The 26,753-nt window shown below is 39.1% G+C and overlaps 1 protein-coding gene across 8 annotated transcripts in view; it reads right to left on the reverse strand.

The window, feature by feature from the left end:
• LOC108907382 (twitchin) overlaps positions 1–26,753 on the reverse strand; it is a 54,599-nt gene that overhangs the window by 17,193 nt on the left and 10,653 nt on the right. For 5 of the 8 annotated variants that reach the window (XM_018711041.2, XM_018711038.2, XM_018711043.2 and 2 more), the window contains 31 exons: positions 26,645–26,686; positions 25,840–25,990; positions 25,714–25,778; positions 24,851–25,022; positions 24,577–24,713; positions 19,291–19,416; positions 18,169–19,219; positions 17,768–18,115; positions 15,981–16,148; positions 14,732–15,931; positions 13,769–14,377; positions 13,409–13,711; positions 13,070–13,351; positions 12,544–13,010; positions 12,152–12,287; positions 11,209–12,096; positions 10,573–11,154; positions 10,165–10,467; positions 8,645–10,111; positions 7,614–7,916; positions 7,276–7,557; positions 6,736–7,041; positions 6,379–6,681; positions 5,865–6,323; positions 4,490–5,803; positions 2,358–3,075; positions 1,553–2,298; positions 1,186–1,488; positions 812–1,090; positions 643–748; positions 384–589 (listed from right to left, as the gene is read on the reverse strand). In XM_018711041.2, the coding sequence (XP_018566557.1) occupies positions 384–589; positions 643–748; positions 812–1,090; positions 1,186–1,488; positions 1,553–2,298; positions 2,358–3,075; positions 4,490–5,803; positions 5,865–6,323; positions 6,379–6,681; positions 6,736–7,041; positions 7,276–7,557; positions 7,614–7,916; positions 8,645–10,111; positions 10,165–10,467; positions 10,573–11,154; positions 11,209–12,096; positions 12,152–12,287; positions 12,544–13,010; positions 13,070–13,351; positions 13,409–13,711; positions 13,769–14,377; positions 14,732–15,931; positions 15,981–16,148; positions 17,768–18,115; positions 18,169–19,219; positions 19,291–19,416; positions 24,577–24,713; positions 24,851–25,022; positions 25,714–25,778; positions 25,840–25,990; positions 26,645–26,686 (13,822 nt within the window). Of the gene's footprint in view, positions 1–383; positions 590–642; positions 749–811; positions 1,091–1,185; positions 1,489–1,552; positions 2,299–2,357; positions 3,076–4,489; positions 5,804–5,864; positions 6,324–6,378; positions 6,682–6,735; positions 7,042–7,275; positions 7,558–7,613; positions 7,917–8,644; positions 10,112–10,164; positions 10,468–10,572; positions 11,155–11,208; positions 12,097–12,151; positions 12,288–12,543; positions 13,011–13,069; positions 13,352–13,408; positions 13,712–13,768; positions 14,378–14,731; positions 15,932–15,980; positions 16,149–17,767; positions 18,116–18,168; positions 19,220–19,290; positions 19,417–21,802; positions 21,890–24,253; positions 24,380–24,576; positions 24,714–24,850; positions 25,023–25,713; positions 25,779–25,839; positions 25,991–26,644; positions 26,687–26,753 lie in introns of all 8 variants that reach the window. The other 3 variants (XM_018711040.2, XM_018711039.2, XM_018711045.1) reach the window with 2 other exon arrangements.

Consider the following 26,753-nt stretch of genomic DNA (forward strand, 5'->3'; position numbering starts at 1 on the left):
GTCTGGCAATTTATTTTTATCATTTTCATAACAAAACTACTAAATTATCATTTTCAGACGTCAAAATGCCAGACATTTTTCAAGGACGCCACACCCATGTGCGCTAACTCACGGTCTATTACAGTTTATTTAGTTATTACAGTTTATTCTAGCAAGCTACTAGAAATGTTGGAAACTTGTGAAAAATGGCCTTTATCATCAGCCACACCTAAAACTCTTTCATATGGCGCCCAACGTGCGGTTGGAACCCACGACCTTGAGATTAAGATTGAGCCACCCGGGCAATGCGCAAAAATAATTTTCCATTGAAAAGTTTAAATGTGCATGGTAAATTGATCTAATCGCTTTCCGGAATTCTGACAAGCACTTTTATCCAAACTTACCGTATTGGTTCTTTGCAACGATTGGTTTTTCGGTTTCCAGCGGATCAGAACGACCTTGCATATTTTCAGCGAAAACTCTAAATTCGTATTTAGTGCCTTCCAAAAGTCTTGGTACAACCGAATGGTTGTATTTAGGGTTGACATAGTTAACGGCAGGTACCCAACCGCCGCCGTGTGTCAGATCTCGCTTTTCAATGACGTAGCCACTGAAACAACAAATTGTAATCGACGGTTTACAACGCTTTGTTTGCTTGCTTACGTAATTTCGCTACCACCGTTATCTTTGGGTGGTTTCCATGAAAGCGTCACGCTTTGGGCTGTTACTTCTTCGTATTCTATCGGTTTCTGTGGAGGTCCAGGACGATCTAATAACAGAATTAAAGCAAATTAAACCTTGCGTATAAAACGATTTATTTGCAACGCGTTACCTAAAACTGTAACTTGGAACGACCCTTCGTCAATTCCAGAACTATTCTTAAGCAAAATGTGGTACAGTCCGCTATCAGTTCGTTTAGCGTTGACCGTATGTATTGTCGTATGATATCCGATGGAGGTGACTGTCGTACGCTCATCTGCGGTCAGAGGTTTGCTTCCAACCGTCCAAGAAACTTCAGGACACGGTTCCCCAATGAAGTCAATGTCAATGTGGAGGATAAGTCCAGCTTTGATACGGATATCGTTAAGGGGTGTTTTGATCTTCGGCGCCACTAAAAAATTATACAAACGCGATTAATTTTAAGCGAATAAAATATCGACGTATTCATATCAACAAGCGTTATTTTATAGAAATTATATTTCTTACAGAAGCGGGCCTTGGCTGTAACCAGATCTGATGGTTCCGACGGTTCGCTCTGACCAGCAGTGTTAGTTGCTATTACTCTAAACTCGTATTCTTGGCCTTCCGTCAAATCAGGCACAGTAGCGGCGTTCTTCCTAGCAGGTACGTGAACGGCGTTGGTCCAGTACGGGCTGCCCTTCTCTTTCTTTTGGATAATGTATCCGGTGATGGGTGAACCACCGTCGCTCTTCGGCGGGGTCCATTCTAAGTCAACGTGGTCCCTGTCCCAGTCGGTAACGGCAGGTTTTCCAGGAGCACTAGGCTCATCTTAAAAAAAATTATGTATTTATTATGTGTCGAATTATAAGTTAAAAAAAAAAAAATTATTTACCAAATTCGTTCTTTGCGATTATACTCTTAGGCGTTTCCAGAGGTTCGGATTCCCCAACAGCGTTAACCGCTTTGACTCGGAAGTAATATTCCTTGCGATGGATTAGTCTGGTGATGTCGTGTGAAGTGATGGTAGCCATGCCCGCGTCTGACCAGGTGCCACGGGACACATCCATTTTCTCTACAATGTAATGGAGAATAGGGGAACCGCCGTCGTCCAGTGGCGGTTTCCAAGATAATCTCGCGCTTTCTTTAGTAACACAACTGACGTCGAGCGGTGGTTGCGGCGGTCCGGGTTTATCGATTACGTTCACTTGTGCCGATGCAGAGAAACTGCCCAAGTCGTTAGTGAGCGTTAACGTGTATCTTCCGGCATCGCTACGTACAGCTGAGGTAACGTCAAACGATACTTTGTTGTTATACACAGCCATGTCGACTCTCTCGCTCGGCTGAATTTCTTTGCCGCTGTTGATCCATTTGGCGGTCGGTTTCGGTGAGGCTTCGATCGGAATGGTCCATCCGAATCTTTGACCGACTTTAACGGTAATATCTTCCAGAAGGCTCTTGTTGAAGATTGGTGCCAAGAATCTCGGTTTGGCGATAACTGGAATAGACGCTTCACTTGGTTCGCTATGTCCGCCTTTGTTAACAGCGATGACCCTAAACTCATACTCCTCTCCTTCCGTAAGGTTAGGCACGGTCGCTTTAGTTGTGTTTCCGGGAACGTCACACGCCCTTTCCCAAGTTCTGAAAACAATACGATAATATCTCTAGAATCATACAAATTCATTCATGTAGAAACTTACCCGTGTCTTGGTCGTTTTTCGATAATATATTCAGTAATCGGAGCACCTCCGTCCTTTTTAGGCGGCGTCCATTCGAGGTCAACGTGATCTTTGTCCCAATCGGTGGGCACCGGTGCACCAGGCTTGTCGGGTTTGGTGAATGGATCCTTGGCGGTGATTGCCTCGGTAGTTGTAAGAGGAGCGGAATCACCCTCTTTATTGCAAGCTCTTACGCGGAATTGGTAGTCGTGTCCTTCAGCTAAATGATCGACACGCATCGATGTACCGACAGCATCGCCAACGGGTACCCATCGCATATTCTCAGTGTCGAGTTTTTCCACTGTGTAGTGAGTAATTTCTGAACCGCCGTTGTCTTTAGGCGGTTTCCAGCGGAGGGTCAACGAATTCTTAGTAACATTGTCGGCTTTAAGCGGTCCCTCGGGCGGTGTAGGTACATCGAGGACGGTAACGTTAACTGTGGCAACGTCTTTGCCATTGGCATTCTTGGCCGTAAGGGTGTAAACACCGCTATCGGCTCTTTTAGCATCGACGATTTTGATACTAGTTTTGTAGTCTTCGTTTACGATCTTAACGCGATCGCCATTATATAGAACGTCTTCTTTATGTTTCCATTCTTTTGTCGGTGGGGGTTCACCAATGACGGGTACGTTGAATTCGATTGATTGGCCAACTTTGACTTTAAGGTCCGCAAAGAAGTTACGGTCGATTTTAGGAGCAACTACAAGTGAAAAATGGATATAGTATGTGTTTCAAAAATACATGAAACATGTAGTGACAAATCAAACCAAAATTAACGTCTATACATATTAATTAATAATTAGTATAGCGTTACTTTCCCAAATCTTTACAAAATTTTTTCTATTCCCCTATTTTCGAATCTGTTATTTTTGTGTGGTCCAACCTAGTTTTCGAGAAAATTTTTTTCAAAATTCTAACCAGGACATTTCACTGTATACTTTTAGTTTTGGTTATCTTGTCACAGAATATAAAAAATAGCAATAGCAATTTTCATTTATGATGAGGTTTCTAGCTCTAGCACACATTCTTTACGTGATATAAAATAGTTATCATTAAAAAGTAACCTTCTCTAATAAGTAAACTGTCAGGCCACTTACTATAATGTAGCTGAATTTACGATTGTCTCGACCATTTGCAATAATCCAATAACAATATTTAATGTTTAATGAGGTATTTTCTAACTTTTAACTGCATCACATAATGGAAAGAGGTTAAAAAATACTTTTTTTTGAAAATTCGCGCCAAATGTAGAAATTTTTAGTCTATTGCAGTGGTAATTTCGTATCTTTGTTTTAAACAATTCCTTCAGCGCTGCCATATTTATCTACTAAGCTGGCAGACACACAAGCCTAATAGCCAGAATCTGTTAATTATTTTGGCAAAATCATCAAACCCACAAATTGTTAATTTAGTTTCTACTTCTTCAAATAAAATAGTTTTAATACATACTTTCAATGTAAAAATTATTCTTAAAAGTATGTTTGCGAACAAAAAAATCGTCTAATTTGTGACAAATCGCTCAATCTGGCAATGATGTTTCCTCCAATAAAACTGTAGCGACCTCTAGTGGAAAACACGGAATCATTGTACTTACAGAATTCTAACTAAAATATCGGTACCGAAATTCCTTATTATAAAATGTTAATCAAGTCTTTAGTTATCACAATTTTGAAATAATATGGTTTAAATTGGTGTTTTAGGTTATAAATTACTTTTGCTGGCAAGTTTGTGCAATGAATAACAATTTGTGACATCTAGCGGACGACGCGGTAGCATTAGATTTATAGAATTCTACTTAAAAAATTGGTACGAATATACAAATAGTTACGCCACCCACTTCTAGAGGGCCAACAAACATTTAGTAATTTTCCCAATTTTCCGCTTAGTGTAATAAGATTTTAAATTAAAATAAAAGAATTGTTGTTAAATTAACTAATCCCTTCACCGAAAATATTAAAAATATATACGTTTTTAAGAAATGAACGTTTTCTTTGCGTTTTAAGGAAATTACCCTATTTATGATTGCGCTAGAGCCATGTATAATTGGATTTACTGTGCAACTTCATCATAACTGAACCGATTTTATTATTTTTATCGATATGCGTTATACTTACGATTTTTGGGTCTAGCGACATGAATTTTGGACGCGTCGCTGGGTTCCCCAGGGCCCGCTTTGTTCACGGCGCGGATCCTGAATTCATAAGGAGTGCCCTCAATGAGATCATTGACTTTTCCTTTGGTTACATCTCCATCAACTTCAGCACATTTTTCCCAGTTCGGATTAAATTTGTCACGTTTTTCAATTATGTAACCGGTGATGGGCGCACCGCCATCGTTTTCAGGCCTGTCCCATTTGAGTTCGACAAAGTCTCTGTCGTAATCGGTGATTTCTGGAGCGCTGGTCTTGCCGGGTTCGTCGAATGGATTTTTGGCTTCGATGGCTTGTGTCGTTTGTAACGGTTCGGATTTGCCTTGTCGATTAACAGCACGGACCCTGAATTTATATTTTTTACCGGGTGTGAGACCATCTATTGCCAAAGATGTTTCGGGGCCGATCGTTTCTCCGGCTGGTACCCAGCGACCCGTGGCTTCATCCATCTTCTCTACGATGTAGTTTTCAACGGGTTGTCCACCGTCGTCCGCAGGTGGCCTCCAGCTTAATTTGGCTCCGTTAGCATGTACATCGGACACTTTAAGCGGTCCGCCAGGTGGGCTTGGTACATCGAGAACTATAACTTCAACGTCAGCAATGTCTTTACCGTTAACGTTTTCCGCTGTGACTGTATAAGTGCCGGATTCGGCACGTGTAGCATTGCGAACAGAAAGCTTAGTGTTATATTCTCCATGTTGCACTTTCAGTCTATCAGCAGACTTGAGTTCTTTGTTCTTAATCAACCATTTAGTAGTTGGCATTGGTTCTCCAGTAACTTTAACGTCGAAGTTGAAGTTTTGTCCAGCACGGATGCGCACTTCGATGAGATTCGTCCTGTCGATCTTAGGCGCCAAGTTGCGGGGTTTGGCGATAATAGTGGGCGTTTCATTGCTAGGGTCGCCTGGACCGGCAGCATTTACAGCACGAACACGGAACTGGTAAGGTTGTCCTTCGATAAGATCGGGTACGGTAGCTTTTAGTTGGTCGGCCGGTACTTCAAGAGCTTTTTCCCAGTCACCGAATTTGTCTTTCTTTTCAACGATGTAACCGGTGACCGGCGAACCACCGTCGTCTTTAGGCGGCGTCCAGGCAAGGTCAACGTGATCTTTGTCCCAGTCGGTAGCTTTGAGATGTCCGGGAGGACCGGGTTCGTCGAACGGATTCTTGGCAACGATTGTGGTGTCAGTTTCTAAGGGTTTAGATTCACCTTCGGCGTTAACTGCCGCAACCCTAAATTTGTATTCATGTCCTGGGGTAAGGCCGGTAACCTCGAAGTCTGTAAAATAATAATAATAAAATAATAAAGGTTAGGTTAGATAATTTGTTATAATACTTACTAGGGTCGGTAGATCTGCCACAAGGCACCCAGCATCCTGTTTCTGGGTCCATTTTGTCGACTTGGTAATACTCGATAGGAGTGCCACCGTCGTCTTTTGGTCTCTTCCACTTAAGTTTGCAACCGTTTTTGTTGACATCTGATACTTGAAGTGGTCCCTGAGGTGGCGAAGGCTTGTCGGTAACTGTGACGTTAATAGTGTGTACATCTTTTCCTGAGCTGTTAGAAGCTGTAACTGTATATTCTCCCGTGTCGTCTCTGTTGACGGGTCGAATAGCGATTTTAGTATTATAGTCTACGTTGTCGATTGTAGTACGTTTATCGTTTTTAAGCGTGAGGCCGTTGAAACGCCAATCCACTGTCGGTGGAGGTTCACCAATGATGTTCGCCTCGAATTTGAGCGGAGATCCTGCGGAAATGGTGACGTCGTGGAGATAACGTCTGTCAATCTTTGGAGCCACTGAAAACAACGCGATTTATTATCGTACGGTTTATTTGTCTACGAATACACTTACAGAATCTCGGCTTGGCAGTGAATGTTTTGCTGGCGTCTGAAGGAGGACTTAAACCGGCTTCATTTACAGCAATAACTCTGAACTGGTAGTCGTTTCCTTCAACCAAACCATTGATAATAGCTTTGGGAGTAGGGCTTGTCGTTTCTAGAGCCTTCTCCCACATAGGACTGTATTTGTCTTTCATTTCAATTATGTATCCGGTAATAGGAGCGCCACCGTCGGATACGGGTTCCGTCCATTTGAGTTCAACGTGATTTGCGGACCAGTCTTCTGGTTCGGGTGTGCCAGGTTTGGCGGCAGTAGCTAAATAAAAATTATTGATAAATACATGCGGTATTTATTTACCGTAAAACTTACTGTAAGGGTCTTTGGCGGTAATCGTTCCGATGGTTTCGAGTGGTTCAGATTCGCCTTCTTTATTCACTGCTTTAACCCTGAATTTATATTCATGTCCGGGTATGAGACCATCGACTTTCATTTCAGGAACGGCACCAGCAGTTTTACCTACAGGTAGCCATATTCCGGTTTCGGGGTCGAACTTTTCTACTACGTAGTTCTCGATCGGTTCACCACCGTCGTCTTTAGGTCTCTTCCATTTAAGAGTGCAACCGTCTTTGTGGATGTCCGAGACCTCCAACGGTCCTTCGGGCTGTCCTGGTTTAGCTGCAATCGAGGAATAAAATCAATTGTGGCAAAAAAATATTAGATTTAAAATTATACAAATAATAATAATTGAAAACTGATTAAAATTTTTATTTTCAGGTGAATTACAACCATTTGATATTCCCCTATTTGGTGAGTACTAAATTAGCTATTATTAGATTAGTTTTTACAAAATAATACTAATAGTGAAAATAATTATTGTTTGCGTAAAATAATAATAGCAACAATACTTACAAACAACAGTGATGTCAATTTCTGCCTGGTCTTGTCCATACTTGTTAACAGCGACAATTTTATAAACTCCAGTGTCCTTTCTTTCGGGTTTGTCGTTAAAGAACTTGGAGTTATAAGGTACGTTATCGACACGTTTGTGCGTAGACGAGGGGATCGTTTTACCATCTTGGTACCACGTAACGTCAGGAGCTGGTTCACCGCTCACTTTAACATCAATGTAGATCGGCTCACCCTCCTTTACAGTCAGGTTAACCAAATTGCGGCGATCGATTTTAGGAGCCACTGTAAATTACGTTAATAATGAAGAAATGTATTAAAGTTAATATGTAAGTACTTACGTCTTCTGGGCTTCGTAATAACGGATTTAGATGCTTGGCTCGGTTCACCAGGGCCTGCGGCGTTAACGGCGCGTACTCTGAATTCATATTCCACGCCCTCGTCTAAATTGTCGGCTGTTCCTTTGGTTTCGAAAGGACCGGTTTCACCAGCTTTTGTCCATTTCGGTGATCCTTTTTCTCTCTTTTCGATAATGTATCCGGTGATTGGAGATCCACCATCGTTAGTTGGTGGAGTCCATCTTAAGTCAACGTGGTCCTTGTCCCAGTCTGTCACTTCAGGAGTGCCAGGAGCACCCGGTTCATCTATAATTTATTGTTATTAATCGTTTGAAAATGTAAATTTATCTTCAATAACAGTTTTCGTCCTCAGTAACTTTTTGGGCAATAAAACTGCTGCTGTTAGTTAAAATATTTCAATACGGAATAAATACATTTGTAATCAAAGTATTAATTAATTTTAATTCTAGCGAGGTGTTACACCATTGCACTTTGGCATCTGTCTGGCAGATGGCGCCTCTGCGGCTTAATTTATGTTTAGAATGTTCTATAGGCAACCAGCAATACACTCATTTTCATTCCATTGATAAACCCTTTTAGTGTGACGTCACATATTTAGGCAACCCACAAGTCACAGTTGAAATTTGACAGACCGAATCTGACCTTTGTGTACTATTTACATAGATACTATAAAAATTATCAACTACAAATTAATTTATTTTTACAAGGATTTCGATCTAGTAAAAATATTGAGAAATTCTTCACGACAATGTGCATTGTGGGGTAGCCTATTATTTGACGTATGTGACGTCACTACTAAAAACTCTAAAAAGGTCTAATTATATAGGTTATGATAAAGGTATTTATTTTTCCATTTAAATTGTGACCACAAAATTTTATCGTTTCTCAAAAATTTATTCTAAAAAGCTGATAATATTTATTTTTCATGTTTCAATAATTAATAATCATTAAATTGTTTAGAAAATGATGAAAGTGTAAGCTGTTATATAAATAAACAACAATCGGGAACTTACCGAATGGATTCTTGGCGATGATGGTTTGATCGGCCTCTAGAGGTTCAGATTCGCCTTCAGCATTGACAGCGGAAACGCGGAATTTGTATTCCTGTCCAGGTTCTAAGTTGTTGAGGTCAATCTTGGGTTCCTTAGTGCGGCCAGCAGGTACCCAACGTCCTGTTGCGGTGTCGAGTTTTTCAACAGCATAGTATTCGATGGGTACTCCGCCATCATCACGTGGCGGGTTCCATTTAAGGCTACATCCCTCTTTGTGAACATCGCTGATTCTAAGCGGTCCTTCGGGTTTGCTCGGTTTGTCGAGCACTTTGATTTCAATGCTGGCTTCGTCACGTCCAGAATCGTTTTCGGCTTTAAGAACGAGAGTTCCAGTATGTTCTCTCTTGGCTACTCCTATTACGAGTTTGGTTCTGTAATCCTCGAGATCTACGTTGATGTCGTCGCGATCCTCAATACGAGCTTTGTTAAGGAACCACGTCTTCTTCGGCGGTGGTTCGCCAGAAACTTTAACGTCCAACCGGATGTGTTGGCCTGCTCTGACTGTAAGATCTTTGAGGTTGGTACGGTCGATCTTTGGCGGTACGAAACGATCTTTGGCAGTAATAACGTCCGACGGTTGAGAAGGTTTGCTGTCTCCTCCTTTGTTAACGGCTTTAACTCGGAACTGATATTTCTGTCCTTCTTGTAAATCAGGTACTCTAGCTTCGGTTTTATTTCCAGGTACTTCAACGGCTTTCTGCCATTTTCCCGTGATAGGATCTTTCTTCTCGATGACGTATTTTTCAATCGGAGCTCCTCCATCGTTTTTGGGTGGGGTCCACTTAAGATCAGCGTGATCTTTGTTCCAGTCCTTGAGTTCTGGTTTTCCGGGGGCGTCGGGTTCGGTGTAAGGGTTCTTAGCAGTGGTAGGAACGTCGGTTACCAACGGTTCCGATTCACCTTCCGAATTAACAGCTTTAACTCTGAATTGATAGTCTTTGCCTTCGTTCAGGCCAGTCACGTCAGCTTCGGGAGTTTTGGTGGTCGTTACCGGGACCCACCGTCCCGTTTCGACGTCCATACGTTCTACTACGTATCCACTGATAGGTTCTCCGCCGTCGTCTTCTGGCGGTTCCCATTTCAATTTGCATCCTTCAGCGGTAACGTCGGATACCTTAAGGGGACCTTTAGGTTTGGATGGTTTGCTAACGACTTGTAATTCAACATCGACGGTGTCTACACCGGAATCGTTTCTTGCTGTGACGGTATATACTCCGGTATCGCTTCGTTGAACTTTCTGTAAAACAAAGCTCGTGTGATAGTCTTCGTTGTCGATTTTAATCCTGTCTGTGTTTCTAAGAGTTTGTTCTTTAAGGGTCCAAGTGACCGTTGGCGCGGGTTCACCCTTGACATCGGCTTCCAGTCGCAGTAATTGTCCAGTGCGCAATACTTTCTTCGTGAGGTTCTTACGATCGATTTTCGGTGCCACTGAAAACATATTATTATAATAGAAGGTTTAATTAAGCTTTATATAAACTTACAGAATCTAGGTTTAGCGATGACGGGTTTAGAGGGGTCGCTCGGTTCGCTAGGTCCGGCTTTGTTAACAGCCACAATTCGGAATTCGTATTCATGACCTTCTTCGACCGTTTCTACTCTTCCATTGGTTCTATCACCAGGAACAGTCGCGGCGTCTACCCAACCACGACCGGCTTTATCGTGCATTTGGATGATATATTTTTCAATTGGAGCACCTCCGTCGCTAACGGGCGGTTTCCAAGCCAATTCGACGAAGTCTTTGTCCCAGTCTTTGAGATCTGGACGACCGGGCTTGCCGGGTTCGTCTGTAATTAATAAAAAATATATATTGTAAGTGACTTAACTAATAGATTACAGTGGCTGGCTAGTTTTTTTAGCTCACCCACCACCTAATCTAACCTGATACTAACCGAATGGATTTTTAGCGATGATGGATTTATCGGTCTCCAGAGGTTCAGATTCGCCCTCCTTGTTGACGGCTTTGACTCTGAATTTATACGGTTTGCCTTCTTGAAGGCCAGTAATATTTGCTTCTGGTTCGGTGCTTCTGCCGCACGTTATCCATTGACCGGTGAGCGGGTCAAGTTTTTCAATCTCGTAGTGGTCGATGGGGGTGCCACCATCATCATCTGGTTTCTTCCATTTCAGTTTGCAACCGTGTTTGGTAACATCGGATACGTCGAGTGGTCCCTTTGGAGCGGATGGTTTTCCAAGGACGGAAATGTCGATTTCGGCTTGATCCTCACCGACTTCGTTCTTTGCTATGATCGTGTATTTGCCGGATTGCGCTCTCTTGGCACGTAAAACGAAGAATTTCGTGTTGTAGTCGATGTTGTCTATACGAGCTTCTTCTGTGGATTCCAGTTCTTTTCCGTTGAAGAGCCAAGTGACTTTCGGTGGGGGTTCACCTTGAATGTTTACGTCGAGGCTTATCGAAAGGCCGGATTTTACGGTAAGCGGTTTCAGGTTGGTGCGATCGATGAGCGGTTTCACTGGAAAAAAATTAATTGTAAGGGTTGTAGGAATTAATGGTTATTTAAACTTACAGAATCGGGCTTTGGCGGTGTGCCAGTTGGTTTGCTCGGAGGGTTCCGAAACTCCAGCTTTGTTCACGGCGCGGACTCTGAATTTGTACTGGTTTCCTTCTTCTAATTTTGGTACGGTCCCTTTACATTGTGGTCCCACTTCAGCGACTTTAACAAATTGGCCGCCGAATTTGTCCATAGCTTCAATAACATATCCAGTAATAGGAGTGCCGCCGTCCCTGACGGGTTTCTCCCATTTCAGTTTAACGGAATGTTCATCCCAGTCGACAATTTCAGGTAGTCCAGGCGGTGCGGACACGTCATATGGATTCTTGGCTAGAGTCGCAGTGTCTGTTTCGAGCGGTTCGGATTCACCCTCTTCATTCACCGCTTTCACTCTAAAGTGGTATTTTTTGTTCGGTTCAAGTCCGGTTAGTTCGAGATCAGTTTTATCAGGGTCGACGAATCCAGCCGGAACCCACCGTCCGGTGCTGACGTCTTGTTTTTCAACAACGTAACCGGTGATCGGCAAACCGCCGTCATCTTTCGGTTTGTCCCATTTGAGTTTACAACCTTCTTTGTGAACATCGCTCACCTCGAGCGGTCCTTCTGGTTTACCCGGTTTGTCTAATATTATTACTTCTACAGGGGCTTCATCAAAACCGGAATCGTTTTCAGCCCTAAGGGTATACGTTCCAGTATGTTTCCTTTTCGTGTCAGTAAGGGTAAGCTTGGTGTTATAATCCTCATTGTCAATTTTGATATTAGCGGCACTTTCTAAAGGCTTGTGGGCAAAGCTCCAAGTGCATACCGGTGGCGGTTCACCCTTTACGTCTACGTCGAACTTTACAGGCTGTCCGGCCCGTACTTTTACAGTGTGTAGTTTTTCGCGGTTAATAAGAGGTCGTACTGAAAAAATTAAATTGGTTAATGATTGGAAAGGTAAATTTAATGAGATAGTTACAGTGTCTGGGTTTAGCAACGTGCTGTCCGGTTGGATCGGACGGTTGACCGGGTCCAGCTTTGTTAACGGCTCGTACACGGAATTGGTACGTGTTTCCTTCTTTTAGGCCCGGTACACGGGCATCGCAATCGGGCGTCTAAACAAATATCATCAAAAATAATAACAGTAGAAACGGTAATACATAGTTTGTGATTTCGCACCGATGTAAAGAAACATGGAAATACACGAAACAAACCTTGCATTTTCTGCAATGGTCTCTGCCACAAAAACATTTTTATTGGATCTTTTAAGTATATCGATAATTTGAAAATAGGACAAAAAATGTGAGATCCAAATTTTTTTCTGTTTTCATTTAAGTTTTGAAAAAATTAATTGTTACAAACAAAACTCACATCTGTGGTGAGGATTTCATCCCACGTCGTGGAGAATTTTTCCTTCTTCTCAATCACATAACCAGTAATTGGCGCTCCACCGGTATCCTTGGGCGGTTTCCATTTCAAATCGACACGATCGGCGTCCCAGTCGGTAATTTCTGGGGTACCAGGTTTACCGGCGATGTCGTACGGGTTCTTGGCTATGATGGAACTGTCCGATTCCAGAGGTTCAGATTCTCCCTCATCATTGACTGCCTTCACACGGAATTCATACTCGTGGCCTTCTTGTAATCCTTTTACGTCCATTTCGGTGTCATTCGTCCTTCCGACGGGGACCCAACGACCCGTTTGTTTGTCAAGTTTTTCAACGATGTATCCGGTGATGGGTTTGCCACCGTCGTCTTCCGGTTTGTCCCATTTGAGTTTGCAGCCTCCTTTAGTAACGTCGGTTATCTTTAGAGGTCCTTTAGGTTTGGATGGTGATGCTGAAAAATACATTTGTACAACGTTATACCAATTTATCAGTTTCGTAAGAGTTACTTACAAAGAACGGTAACTTCTACTTCAGCTTCATCGGAACCGTGTTCGTTAACAGCCTTGATTTTGTAAACGCCGGTGTTTTTACGGACCGAGTTGGTGATGTTAAGTTTAGTGTTGTAGTCGACGTTGATAATTTCGATGTTGCCTTCGGACTTAAGTTCGGTATCGATGTGGAACCATGTACACGTAGGGGCAGGCTCACCCTTAACGTCGACATCATATTTAATCGGCTTTCCAGCGCGGACGATAATTGGTTTAAGGTTTGTTCTGTCAATCCTAGGTTTAACTGGAATGTATCGAATGATTATTTAAAGTGTATGGTTTATAATGATAAGAAACTTACGAGCTCTGTGCTTAATAATCTGCATTTGAGAGGCGTCAGACGGTTTTCCGGGACCTGCTTTGTTGACGGCGATAACTCTAAATTGATATTCGCCGCGTTCTTTCAAGTCCTCAACCCTCGCTTCTAAAGCGTCTCCAGGTACTTCTGTAGCTTTCTCCCAATCGGGTTTGAATTTATCTTTTTTCTCGATAATGTATTTTTCTATCGGGGCACCACCATCGCTGGCTGGTGGAGTCCACTTAAGGTTAACTCCCTTATTGTCGTAGTCGGTAATTTCTGGAGTGCCTGGCTTACCAGGTTCGTCTGGAAAATAAATAAAGTTATAGATGAATTAACAGAAATCGGTTACAAGTATAATACCAAATGGATTTTTGGCGACGATAGGACGGTCAGATACGAGAGGCTCTGAGTCTCCCTCGTTGTTAACGGCTGTTACTCTGAATTTGTACTCATTTCCTGGGGTGAGTCCGGTAACCTCAAATTCGCCTTTACCATCAGGGGATAGTTTGTCTCCGGGTACACGGCCAACCCTGACCCATTTGCCAGTGGCCATGTCCATTTTTTCGATCTCGTATTCTTTAATCGGACTGCCTCCATCATCTTCTGGTTTCTTCCAGCCGATTTTGGCCTTTTCCGCCGTCACGTCGGAAACAACCAAAGGTCCTTCTGGTGCTCCTGGCTTGCCAAGCACAGTAAGTTCAACTGTTTCGGTGTCTTTACCATTGACGTTCTCAATAGTAAGTGTGTATTTGCCGGTGTCTTTTCGGACGGCATTCAAAATAGTAAAGTCCGTGTGGTAGTCTGCGTTCTCTATTTTAATACGTTCGCTATTTGTCAGTGGAATGTTATCTCGCCACGACCATTTGACCGTCGGTGGGGGTTCACCCATAAAGTCGACGGCCCATTTGTGGGTTCTACCTGCTTTAATCGTAATCGATTTGAATGTCTCACGATCGATTCTCGGTCGTACTGTAAATAAAATGACGATTAGTCAGGTCGTTGTCGTTTAGGAAGGACGGGGACCTAGCTACTATATACAAATATCTGTACAATATGCTGAAACGTCACAATTCCAAAAAATATATACATTAACATAACAGATGAATAAATAATAAGTCACATAAATTAATCGGATACCTGGAAACAAACAAAACCAAAAAACCATACACAAACTATATTTCTGATGAAAATAAGTTGTGGGTGAGTCTTTGTGGCGTGTTTGTAAAATAAAATCAAAAGTTAAATTAGTATTAAAAGAAAAATCTACCCTATTTTTAATGAAAGAGGGATTAAAGTCACTCAAAGCAAACAATGAATTCTTACAGTTCCGGTGTTTGCAGAGGTGGTTGCCCGTAGGTTCAGAAGGTACGCTAGCTCCGGCTTTATTATGCGCACGCACGCGGAACTGATATACCATATTTTCCTTTAATCCTGGGATAACGATTTCGGGATTCGGACCGTCCGTTTTACCAACTTCGCTCCAGTCGGCAGCAAATTTGTCTTTCATCTCCACCGTGTAATGGCTAATCGGACGACCACCGTCGCTTTCTGGCTTAGCCCATTTAAGGGTAACACTCTTGTTGTCGTAGTCGACGATGTCTGGTTTACCAGGCGCGCCGGGTTCATCATAGGGGTTTCTAGCGAGAATAAAGTCGTCTGTTTCTAGAGGTTCCGATTCACCTTCCTTGTTCTTGGCTTTAACTCTAAACTTGTACTTCTTTTTAGGTGTTAAATTCTTGAATGTAAACGTATTGTCGGTCGGTCCAACTTCACCGGCAGGAACCCACCTGCCCGTGTCCATGTCCATCTTTTCGAGAACGTACCCGGTAAGGTCGGTACCGCCCAAATCTTCCGGTTTTTGCCATTTGACCGTAACGTGGTCAGCACGGATTTCTTCTACCTTGAGTGGGCCTTTAGGCGGTGTAGGTTTGTCTAATACTATGACTTCCGCTATACCTTCGCACGTACCTGAGCTATTAGTAAGTACCAAACGGTATTTACCGCTGTCAGCCCTGGTACATCTGCGTACAGTGATAATGGTGTTTTTCTCCAACTTATCGATAGTAATTCTTTCTTCCAAATCTGGCTTAATCTCCTTCTTGTCGAGGAACCATTCTACCGTAGGTTCTGGTTCACCTCCATACTTAATATCGTATTTAGCGACTTGTCCTTTCTTGATAATAATGCTGTTCAAGTCGTTTCCGATGATGTAAGGTTTAACAAATCTGCATTTGGCAATGATAGGCTTTGTCGGATCACTGGGTTCACCGGGGCCGGCTTTGTTTATGGCCCTCACTCTGAACTCATACTGACTGTTTTCTTTTAAACCAGGTACAGTTCCCTTGAACTGATCTCCAGGCACTTCGATACCTTTCTGCCACTCTTTCCCAAATTTGTCTTTGAATTCGATAACGTACCCTGTTATTGGGGCGCCACCATCATTTTCTGGTTTGTTCCAGGTCAAATCAGCATGATCCTTGTCCCAATCGACCACCTGTACGTCTTTAGGCTTGCTCGGCTCATCTAAAACATCAACGGTTGTATATATTTCTACAAATACCATGTAACTTACCCCAAGGATCTTTGGCTAGTACTGGTTTACCGAACAGTGCCGGCTCGCTAGAGCCTAGCTTGTTTACGGCTCTGATTCTGAATTTGTATTGTTTTTTAGGAGTAAGACCTTCAACTTTGAACGTTGTAGGTCCTCCGGCCTTAACTTCGCCAACATTGTCCCATCCAGCTGAAAGAAATTATTGTCAAATTGCTACAGTAGGTACATTGTGCAACAAGTGTAGAAAAGTGCTAATTTCTTGAGTTTGAAAAAAAGCAATTCAAACGAGTGAGACATGAACATTTCTGCACAAGTTGCATACTATTTTCTACAGTTACACTTTTTCACGTTAGTTGGTATCCGTTTTTGTTAATTATAACAGATTAATAATTGCAAGGAAACACTTATTGTGGAATTTATTTGTTATTATTATTTTCTGCACGTTATTTACTTTAATAACTTTTATTCACTTAAAAATAAATTTGCATTTTAGTTTTCATCCAGTGCTACCAAAGCCTAGCTGTCTCATTACTCGAATAATACTCGTATTTTATTTTTGCGCGAATTTAAAAAAATCTCATTTAACTATATTTGAAAGAAAATTTATCTTATAAATTCTTATATTTGCGCATAGTTATTAAATTCAAATTGTGATTAACAAATATTGTTAATTTTTTTATGAACTCATCGAAATAAATTTAATAAACCACTTTGTAGTCGTTCAAATTCGAAATTACCCGCGTTTTTAGATTGCTCCTGATTGACGAAAATACCCGAAAAATAGATAATTACCCGCACATTGGCAGCATTGTTACGTACCATTGAATTCTGAACACAAAACAAGATACATCTGTTAGTTACAAAGAAATGCCTCAAGAGGGCCATTGCCAACCGAAATAAATAAAATTTCTAACGAGGAGTATTTTGAATATCAGAATAATTGCTGTTCATTTTTGCGTGTATTAATTGGACACGGACTGGCATTTGTCTAAGTTGTGAGAACATATGCCATGCGCCCGCCTACTATGTGAATTATGGGTAATTGTATTTAGCGCGTTCTGCATACATTTACAACAATGGTTACTTGCATATATTTTTTTAAATGTCCAGAAATAACCTATAATATTACATAATGATGTGGTGAAATAAATACTATATATTTTTTGTACATTGTAAACTAGAATAGTGATAGGTACTATCGAATGAATTTATCTATCGAATAATTAGTAGTTCAACTATCGAATAAATTCATTCGATGTTGGATGTGGGGACTATGAAATGTATTATTTATATTTAGATAAAAAAGCGAGTTATTAGGTACGATAGCTATTCGTCTACGATAATAACTATCGTTCGTAGTGTTTCTGCTCATCTCGTCTCGTCTACCAGCATTAATCCAGTGCAGTAATCACGACTATCGACATCGAATAGTTTGCTACTGGTGCAGGTTGTGTCGCACGATATGACATCACAATGATCACGCGACAGAATTTAAATTTTTACATCATTTTTAACATTTAATTTGTATTTTTAAAGAATTTATTTTTTTTTATCCCTGGGGTTGGTGTAGACTACAAATTTATGCAGTTTTAAATGAAATTAAATTTTCATGCAAGTTGATGTATAATAGAATCCTATTGAAAAATCTTTGCGGCACGCTTATGTTATTTTGCGGCAAGCATACGTCACTTTTTCGTTGTATTTTAAGTTCTGTCAAAAATTATCTAGTTTGCGCACAGTGGTGCGAGCGGAAAAGCGCATAAGAAAGTAGCCGTAGAAAAACAATAAAAGGTCACCGCGAGAAATACCTTTTAGGCTAAGATCTTGTCTTTCTACTACGTAGTGTAGAAGCGGAGAGCCACCGTCGTCCTTTGGCGGTTTCCAAGTAACCTTGCAGTTGGTTTGGAAAACTTCTATTACGTCGACGTTTTGTGGCGCGGAAGGTACATCTTGCATAGTTATTTTAACGTCCTTAACGTCTTCACCTTGTGCGTTGGACAGTTTTATTTGGTACGGGCCGGACTGATCCCGTGTTGGTTTTTTGATTTTAAATATCACTTTGTCGTCTGCGATGACTACATCCACATCTTTAAGTGGCAGAACTTTACCGTCTTTGATTAATTTGGCTTCTAGTGGTGACTGTCTGGTTCCCTCAACTGAAATATGTGAATTAATATATCTGCACGTTTTTACGTATGTTTCTACTTACTTTTATATGGAACTTCTATTACAATAGGTTTGTTAATAGGCGCTTCGAATGAAGACGGGAAATCAATTATAGGTTTGCTTTCTCCCTTCCTAACAGATAACTTCATGGAAGATTCCAATTTTCCAGATTCGCATTTGATTTCACCGTCGTCCTGCATGTCAAGTGAATTGAATATGAGCTGGTGTTTGCCACCACCGAGGTTTTTAATTTCGATTCTTTCGGAAGGTACGATAGGTACTCCATTGAAGAACCACTCCGCCGGTGCTGTTTGATCTTGGAGTTCGATGTCCAAGACCAGCTTTTCACGCTCTATGCCGACAGTGTCTTTCAGTTTCTTATTAAATCTGTTCAAATAGTCTACTACTAGTTCAGCTTCTGTCTTGTCAGCGTTACTAACGCAGGAGTACATGCCGGCGTCGGTGACTTTAGCATCCTTTATTACCAGTTTGCGTTTGCGACCATCCTTGCTGATAACGAGCCTCTTGTCGGGCGTGATCTCTTGGTCGCCTTTGAACCATTTCACGTCACCAGCGGCGTCGTTAAGCTCGCATAAGAACGTGATGTTTTCCTTCTCGACATGTTGTTGATGTTTTAGTACCTTTACGAATTTGTAAGGATATTCGATGATGTTGATTTTGGTCACGGTTCTCTCGGTTTGTTTTTCCAGCCTACACGAATATTCCGCGGAATCTTCATACTCGGCACATTTAATGGTGAGGCGGCAAACACCACTGATGTCTTTTGAGATACCAAACCTGTCGTTATCGTCCAGTTTGATGTCTCCTTTATACCAACCGACTACAGCCAAGCTGTTGCTGACGGTACATGACAGTTCCACTTCGTGTTTGTAATAACCATCGTATTTCTTTTTCAGGGGTTTGGTGAAGGAATAACTTGGATCGGGTTCCTCAACCGTAAGGAAGCCAGTGCAGTGGACGCCACCTATTTCGATCGTATATTTTCCAGTATCGTCCACTTTGGGATTCCAAATGATGAGCTGGTAAGTGTCATTTTCGTTTTTGAACTTGTATTTCGATCCGGGGAACAACTCCTGTAATACACGAAACGTTAAATTTTTACCGATGTTTCGGGTGTACGTATTTTGAACGCCGCTGTACTCACATCTTTTCTGAATAGCCATCTGGGTTTGCAGTTTGGTTTGGAGAAACCGGCCTCAAAAACGACTTTCTTATCTCTCCCTTCCTTCGCGAATTGATCCACTAGAGGTTTCAAGAAAGTCTCTTGTTTCTATAATGAACAGACAAATAATGTGAGTGGAAAATTTATATGTACGGGAACGGAAAACATTTACAAAAAATATATTACATGTCGGGTTCAGCTTTCAAAAAAATTGTAGTCGATATCAAAAACCTGACTGAAAATAGAAAAAATATATTTATATAAAAAATCTGCAACAACATCAATATGTACATTAGAAAAGAAACGTTTGCCATGATGCAAAACAACATCTATAATTGGAATTGTAAATTGAAAAAGACAGTTACCAGTGCTAGAGGTGGGGATGTAAACAAGTTTAGACCTTTAGAAATCAGAAAAGAATTTGTTGGTAGGTGCCAGATTAAAGTGATAGCAAAAAATCTAAACTCGCTTGTAGATAGATAATAGAAGGGTAAGAACGTGCAGACGATACATTAAAAACATCTATATAAACGAGATGAGTTTTTCATCCAACCTCCTTTTTTTCAAAGTGGTGTAAAATCGGCCAATCTGGTATTAACTCAGCCAGTGATGGCCGTCTCGAGGTGACAGGAGTCTACAAAAAGAAAACTAAAGCTAAAATAAACGCCTAATCCTACAAGGAAGAACCATTCATACACCCCATTCATCCCTGATAAAAGACATGCAAGAGAGAAAAGAAAAAGTTAGTCAAAAAACAATACAAGCCCAAGGCGTTGTTAAGACTTTCGAAAATTATAAGCAACACGATTTTATCATTAGAATGGCTTTAGACATAATATTTAATTCACAAAATGTTAATGTTCTACATTTAGTTTGTATACACATAGTTCTATTAAAAGCGTTTTAAGGTCTTCTAAAAATACATTTTATTTTAGTAAGACTTACATTATTTACACGATTAGGTATAGTTTTGCATAGCAGTTAGAACAGTGTACCCGAAAGTGATCGATGAATTCCTTCAACAGACACCGATTAAATAGCAAGCAGTTAAAAAATGTACAAAGTAAAACTGTAATTTTACCTTCAAGATGCCTAATCGTTACATTTAGGTACTTAATCTAAAACAACGGTGCATATAATATACCTAAACTAATTTTTTTAATGAAAATATAATAGAACTAGAAATCGCTGAGTCCTGACGTCTAAAGACCATGTTGTATATTAAAGATATAAAAAAATAACACGCAACTTTCTAAGCTTTGCCGGAAAAATATTATTTATTATCTTTGGCATGAAAATATAGTCCCAACAACAACCTCCTGACATAATTTTAAATCCGCCCGTTTTATATCTCCCCTTGCAATATTTTAAAATCATATTCGTTAAGTAGATTTAAAAATAATTTATACTTGGTAATAATATCAAAGCGGTCTAATTTTGTCATTAATTAGGTCGGCTAAATGAATGGCCTAGATACGTGACGCAAAACGACATTGCATAGCTACCTTTTGCCCAATTATTTATTATTTATAAGCTACCGCTCCGAAGCGGCAAAGCGACGAAGGTGAAATCGAGAGGCAGGTGGAGTATTTGAATTTAAACTAATTTCCGTAAATACCTACCAAATCTGCTAGTAAGTTTCAATTCTAATACCAATTAGAGAAAAAAATGTAACGTAGACTACCATCGTAAGTTTTTCTTTGAATTCTCCCACTGGATTATATTTTGGTACAATTTTAGATCAAATATCTTTGTTAAAAAAATTAATTTGTATCATAAAAAATTGTAAATTAGTTATTTAATTCCTTTTTGCCCATATACAGAGTGTATTAAATAATACAAACGGTTGATCTTAGGACTATATTTTGTCGAATAATATTCCTTTTTCAGCTATATTCAAGTGTAGAGTTTTAAAAACATAAAATATTTTAGTAGAATCCAGTGCAGCCCAAAAACCTGAACATTCTTAAAATCGTATCCAAAAATTGTAAGTGTTGAAATTTAACACAAAGTACAGGATATATCTCGTAAATACTCTATAATTGTTTTCATTCATTTTTTACCCTAAAACTGCGTTAACAAAACATTAAATTATTGATTAACCAAGTCGGGTGTAAGTAAAGAAAAACTTCTCAAAGAATCAGTAAATTAGATGGTTTAACCTAACTTTTTGTGCCAATCGTCCATCGAAATGTCCACCACCAAATGTATCTGTATGTATTTCAGAAATATCCTGTACCTTAGTGAAATTTAAACATGCTGGTGCCAATCGTTACGGTATCTGTTAAATAAATGATCAATAATCTTAAACCCAGTCATTTGCCGACTCGTTTTGGGCCTTACTGTATACTGTAAAATACTTTGGCCTTTTTTGTGACACCCTACATTGTGCTCATAAAAAGGGTTTCTCAAGCTTAGCTCAGCAAAATGGTCTGCGGTAAAACCAATAAAAGTCCCAAATAAAAACTCTCCAAAAACTCTTTTCTATGCCAACCTTTATTTTTTCTGTGGTAACAAGTGTTGGCCAGTCATCTATAATATCAAGTAGTAGCGTTGGACGACGCTGCATTAGAAAAACTTCCTAAAAGCAACACATTCTAAGGCACCAAGCGAATATCTACAGCATATTTTTATTTACAGTGTGTTTTAATTACATGTGTGCAAATATACCGATCTTTTCATTTAAGTGGAAGCTCTACAGATTGATACAATCTTAAATTTGGAATAGGTATAGATTTAATTGCACAATTCGATGACTAAGCTAAATATTCTAATTTACAAGTCTAAATCTTGTTTATTGGTTTACAAAAAGTCAAGAATATCCTTAGTGTAAAGGTGACAGTTATGTTATTAGTAGAAATTTAATGTAGAATAGAGAGAGGGTGTCTTAAATGAAAAGATGATGAGTATAAAAGAATAAAATTTAGTAACTACAGAGTGTGTATGTAAAATATTAATACTACAGTAACATTAATTGTTAGTAAAGGATGTAGAGACAGAAGAAAGGAATAGAAATCTACTATCTACTTTTAGAGCTTATAGAGATGCGTCTCCGGATAGCAGAAGCGGCTAATAAATAATAGAAACGTGTCCACATTTAATATAAAAGTAAATAGAGATAAGGCATGCGGAAAAGAACCTCTCTTTTCTTGAGCGGCGGCCAATCGGGTACAAATCCGGTCAAAGAAAACCCTGAATTAGTTTTTCTTAAAATAGCGCTCTGTGAAAAATCAAACACAGTTAATGCTTTTTATAGCCCGTGAAACAATAACATTGAGTGTCGTCATAAAAATATTTTACTTAATATACTTTTGTGTCCGTTCCAATAAAAATAACGAAGCGTAAACAACCGGTGAATCATTAGTGTACTTATTTGTCTGAGATTTCTGGAGCGGTTCAAAATTAACTGGAAAATATACTGTAATAAACATGTATTACGTACTTGAATTTTTTCGTGCTATTTTCATTACGGGAAAAACGAGATAATGCTATGAAACAGCCAAGCAACAACAAAATGTCATTACTATGTAGAAAATTACAGAGTGGTATATGAAAGTGTTGGTATTGGTTTGTTTCAATAAAAGAAGCACTATAATGCGGCATATTACTCTAAAGAAACTTTAAATGACCTTAAAAATGCTTTTTTGTTATATATTCTTTACTTCCCAAATGTCATAAAGGTGGGATATGTCTTAAATACAGAAATTTCGGTTTTGAAGGGTTTTCTGGTTTAAAATCTCGACTTTCGACATTTTAATATTTAAATTAAGTATATTGCACTGAAATTTCTATATTCATATAAAGCGATCAGTTTAGGCTAAAGTCATATTCGCTCTGTATATACCGAAGAAGCGCTGGAAAGGACGACCGCTCTTAAGTAAAATATTTTTGATATTAAGTATACGTATTAGTATTGCACAGATACGAAGCAGCTGTTGCAAAAAGGGGCAGCCCATTTACTCACACTCTATAAACTATTTTCACAATCACAATAAAAATAGGACGATCACAACCTAATAAATAACTCCTCTGGCTGGCCAAAACTGAAAAATAGCCAAAAACAGTAAGTCGGTGGAGACACATCTTTATAACACTTTGCTTAAAAATTAGGAAAAAAAATCGATATCTGAAAAGTAATGATGGCCAAAGGTGCTTCATTCTTCATTGATTTTTCGGATCGGGTTTTACTTGGAAAGGAGTGTTAAAATTTATCTCAAAATAGGATTTAAATGTTCTTTTATTTAGTTTGTATTGTTTATCAAACAATACTTATTTTAAAAGGTTTGCTTTTTATGTAATTTATTTTATAACAAAGGTTTTTTTAACTGCAGGTCCCAACACCCTGTGTGCGTATAAGTATGTGCCAATCAAATTTTCAAATGTATATCCAAACGGTAACGCCACTGGTCTTGCTCCCAAGATGAATATAATTGATATCATCGATGACAGTCACTTTTCCGTAATGCGACGGTTGTGTTTAACATTTATTTAAATCGTACTTTTTATAAATTGGGTTTTAAAAATCCTACTTTGTTTAAATAGGTTTATTCTTTTAAATCTACGAAATGTGTGTTCTGAAGTAAATTATGGTGGTGTTTAGCACCAGCTGTGGTTATTTTTAGTTTTCGTGGGAAGTAAAGAGCAAAATTATTGACATATCGTAAACTGTGAGAAATTTATCATCTCCATAATCATCAGAGAAAATGCGCTATGGTTTTAGTTGAACGTTGAATTGTCTCATTTTTCAGCGTTGCTATGTTTTGAGAATTTCTATTTATACGTATAAAAACAATAGGTCAGTAAATTTTCTCCTAAAATTCCATAAAAAGAATAAACCTAGTACGTTTTTTAAATAGTTTATATTAGGCTTTTAATTTAATGGAGTTATGGGGGTCATTTGGAATATTTGGAGAGGTACATGGAAGGTAGGTAAAAATAATCCGACCTTTAACCAACTCCAATTAACACTGGCTTTTTTTTCTACTGGAATTGCTGCTACTATTTGGCCATCCAATACGATTATTATTCGATCATCTTCTTCATACAACCCTGACACTAGCTGGCCATCAGGCTATAACGGCAATAGAAGTCAACAAAATGTCCCCATATTAAAAAACAAAAATGCCAAAAGCCGATACGAGGAGTAAAAAACGTAAAGTGATGTCAAATGCTGCACAAATATAGGTAAAAAAATAACAGTTTAAATATATTATACATATAGATAGGTTTGGATGCAACTGATATTCTGTAAAATTTAATAAATCTGACCTTTTCTACTTTCTTGAGTGCTGGGAGTGGTTTCTCTGTCTCTTTCAGTTCACCCCAATCCGGGTCACCCTTGTCTTTGTCCCATTTTGCGTATTTTCTCTTCATCAGCATGGAACGGAAGTCAACACCAGCAGCACCTGCACATACATTTCATTATCACCAAGTTGTCCTCTCATAGCACTTTGCAGTGCATTCAAAACTTCAGATATTTTTTAGTAATATTGGAAACTTTAGTCATTTTTATTCTTCGTTCTGTGTGTAATTAATCACTTACCGGCTACGTAAAGCATCATCTCAGCTCTGTCCTCGCCATGGACATTAGATACAACCACTTTATATTGACCCTCATCGTTGGGCTTTACTTTGCGGATGCAAAGTGTGATCAGGTTCGTTTCACCGTCAGTGACAAATTTGAAACGACCACCTTCTATAATCTCCGTCATGCCCTGTAAAGGTAAACAGTTTAATGTTTTTTAATACGAAACGAGCAACATCCAATACTTTACAGGATGCTTAAAAGTTGCTTTTAGGGAATTGTAAAAAATCAAATTGACCGAATTGCAGAAGCAGAGTATAAACGAAATCGTTAAATATCGATAAATCCATAAATAAATGCTATCGAATATTATTATATTGATATGAATATTTCCCTCGTGTATTTCTATCAGCGTAATCTTCAATTTGTGTCAATATTTCAGTAGCCAATAGAGTTCTTTATTTTTGGACTGTAATGTATATTACTTAAACGTGTTACAGTAAACGATGTTATATTCCAATATTTTAAAATTAAATAACAACTCAAAATATTTTATATCCTTATTTACTGAGACTTCTGTTATTCCAGTATCTTATTTATTCAATTTCAAACGAAACCGTAACCATTTTCCAAAGTGTGATCACGATTGAAATAAAACGTAGTCGGTATTTTCGTCATATAATATAAAGGATTCTCTTTATGAAGTAAAGCTGATTTATATGAACATTTACATTAAACACTTGGAAAAAGTGTCTGCCAAAAACTTTTCGTTATTACTTGTTTATGCTATTTTTAGTGACAGAAGCTCGATTTGGAACAGTCGTATCGTATTACCGTTTTATATATGTTTTTATTCAAATACGACAATATTTTTCGCTTACCTTGTAGAATTTAAATTTAGGTGCGGGGTCACCCTCAACTTGGATAGTGATATAGGCAGTTTGATCTGAAAAAAAAAACAAGATGAGCAGTTAGTTTTTAATGTTAGAAATAAATTAAAAGCATACCTTCAACGGACGAGTAATTTTCTTGGTAATCGATAATGCTTGGGGGAGCTCCTTTAGGACCAGATGGTTTTAACGGGGTGGATGGTTTGTTAATGATGTCTTCCAGTTCAGCAACGCTGGGCCTTCTAACCTCTGAACTAGGACGACGACGCTGTATAATAGTTTTAATTGAGAATTTCGTTTGCTCCCAAGAGGTGTATAGTGTGATATTGTGTGTATTAAGTGTAAGTGTGTAAGTTCTCCATATTTTGGTATAAGGCATCAGCGTTTTTTATATCTAGCAGCAGTTTGTTTTCGCAGCAAGCGAGCGTTGTTATTTTCTTTGCCAGGCATTATTTTATTAATTTATTTGCGAGTATATACACTAACAAAATGTACACATCGTAGTCACTCTCTTTTTAATAGTTTGTAGTTTTAACTAAACAAACCATATTAGCAACACAAGTTTTAAAAATGTAAAACAAAAATGTCGAGACAGGAAGTGTATTACCGAAGAGTAAATATAGAAAAAAAAAAGTGGATGAACAATGACGAACATCGTTCGTGAGTGATCTTTCCGTATATTTGTTTCTTCGGCCTGTCTCCGATTGCACAAAAAAAAATTGAAATAAAAAAAGTTTTAAAATGATATTAGATACTGTTCTATTCTAAACATATAAATTAATTACAGTTTCTCATAAATCCGACACGTGTATTAAGAAACCTCCTCGAATCTAAAAAAATCGTTAGACACAGACATATAGATATTAACAATTTTCTAAATTTCGCTAAATAAATTCAAATCTACACAGAATTCCGCGCTAACCTGCTTATCGGTTGGATCCAATTCTCCCGGACGTTTTCTCGTCTTCAAATAAAAAATAGATGGAGTCAATAAAAATAAACAAATAACCAGTATGAATGAAATAAGTAAA

This window comes from Anoplophora glabripennis, unplaced genomic scaffold (genome assembly GCF_000390285.2).
Source record: "Anoplophora glabripennis isolate ALB-LARVAE unplaced genomic scaffold, Agla_2.0 scaffold5, whole genome shotgun sequence".
NCBI classification, from domain to species: domain Eukaryota; kingdom Metazoa; phylum Arthropoda; class Insecta; order Coleoptera; family Cerambycidae; genus Anoplophora; species Anoplophora glabripennis.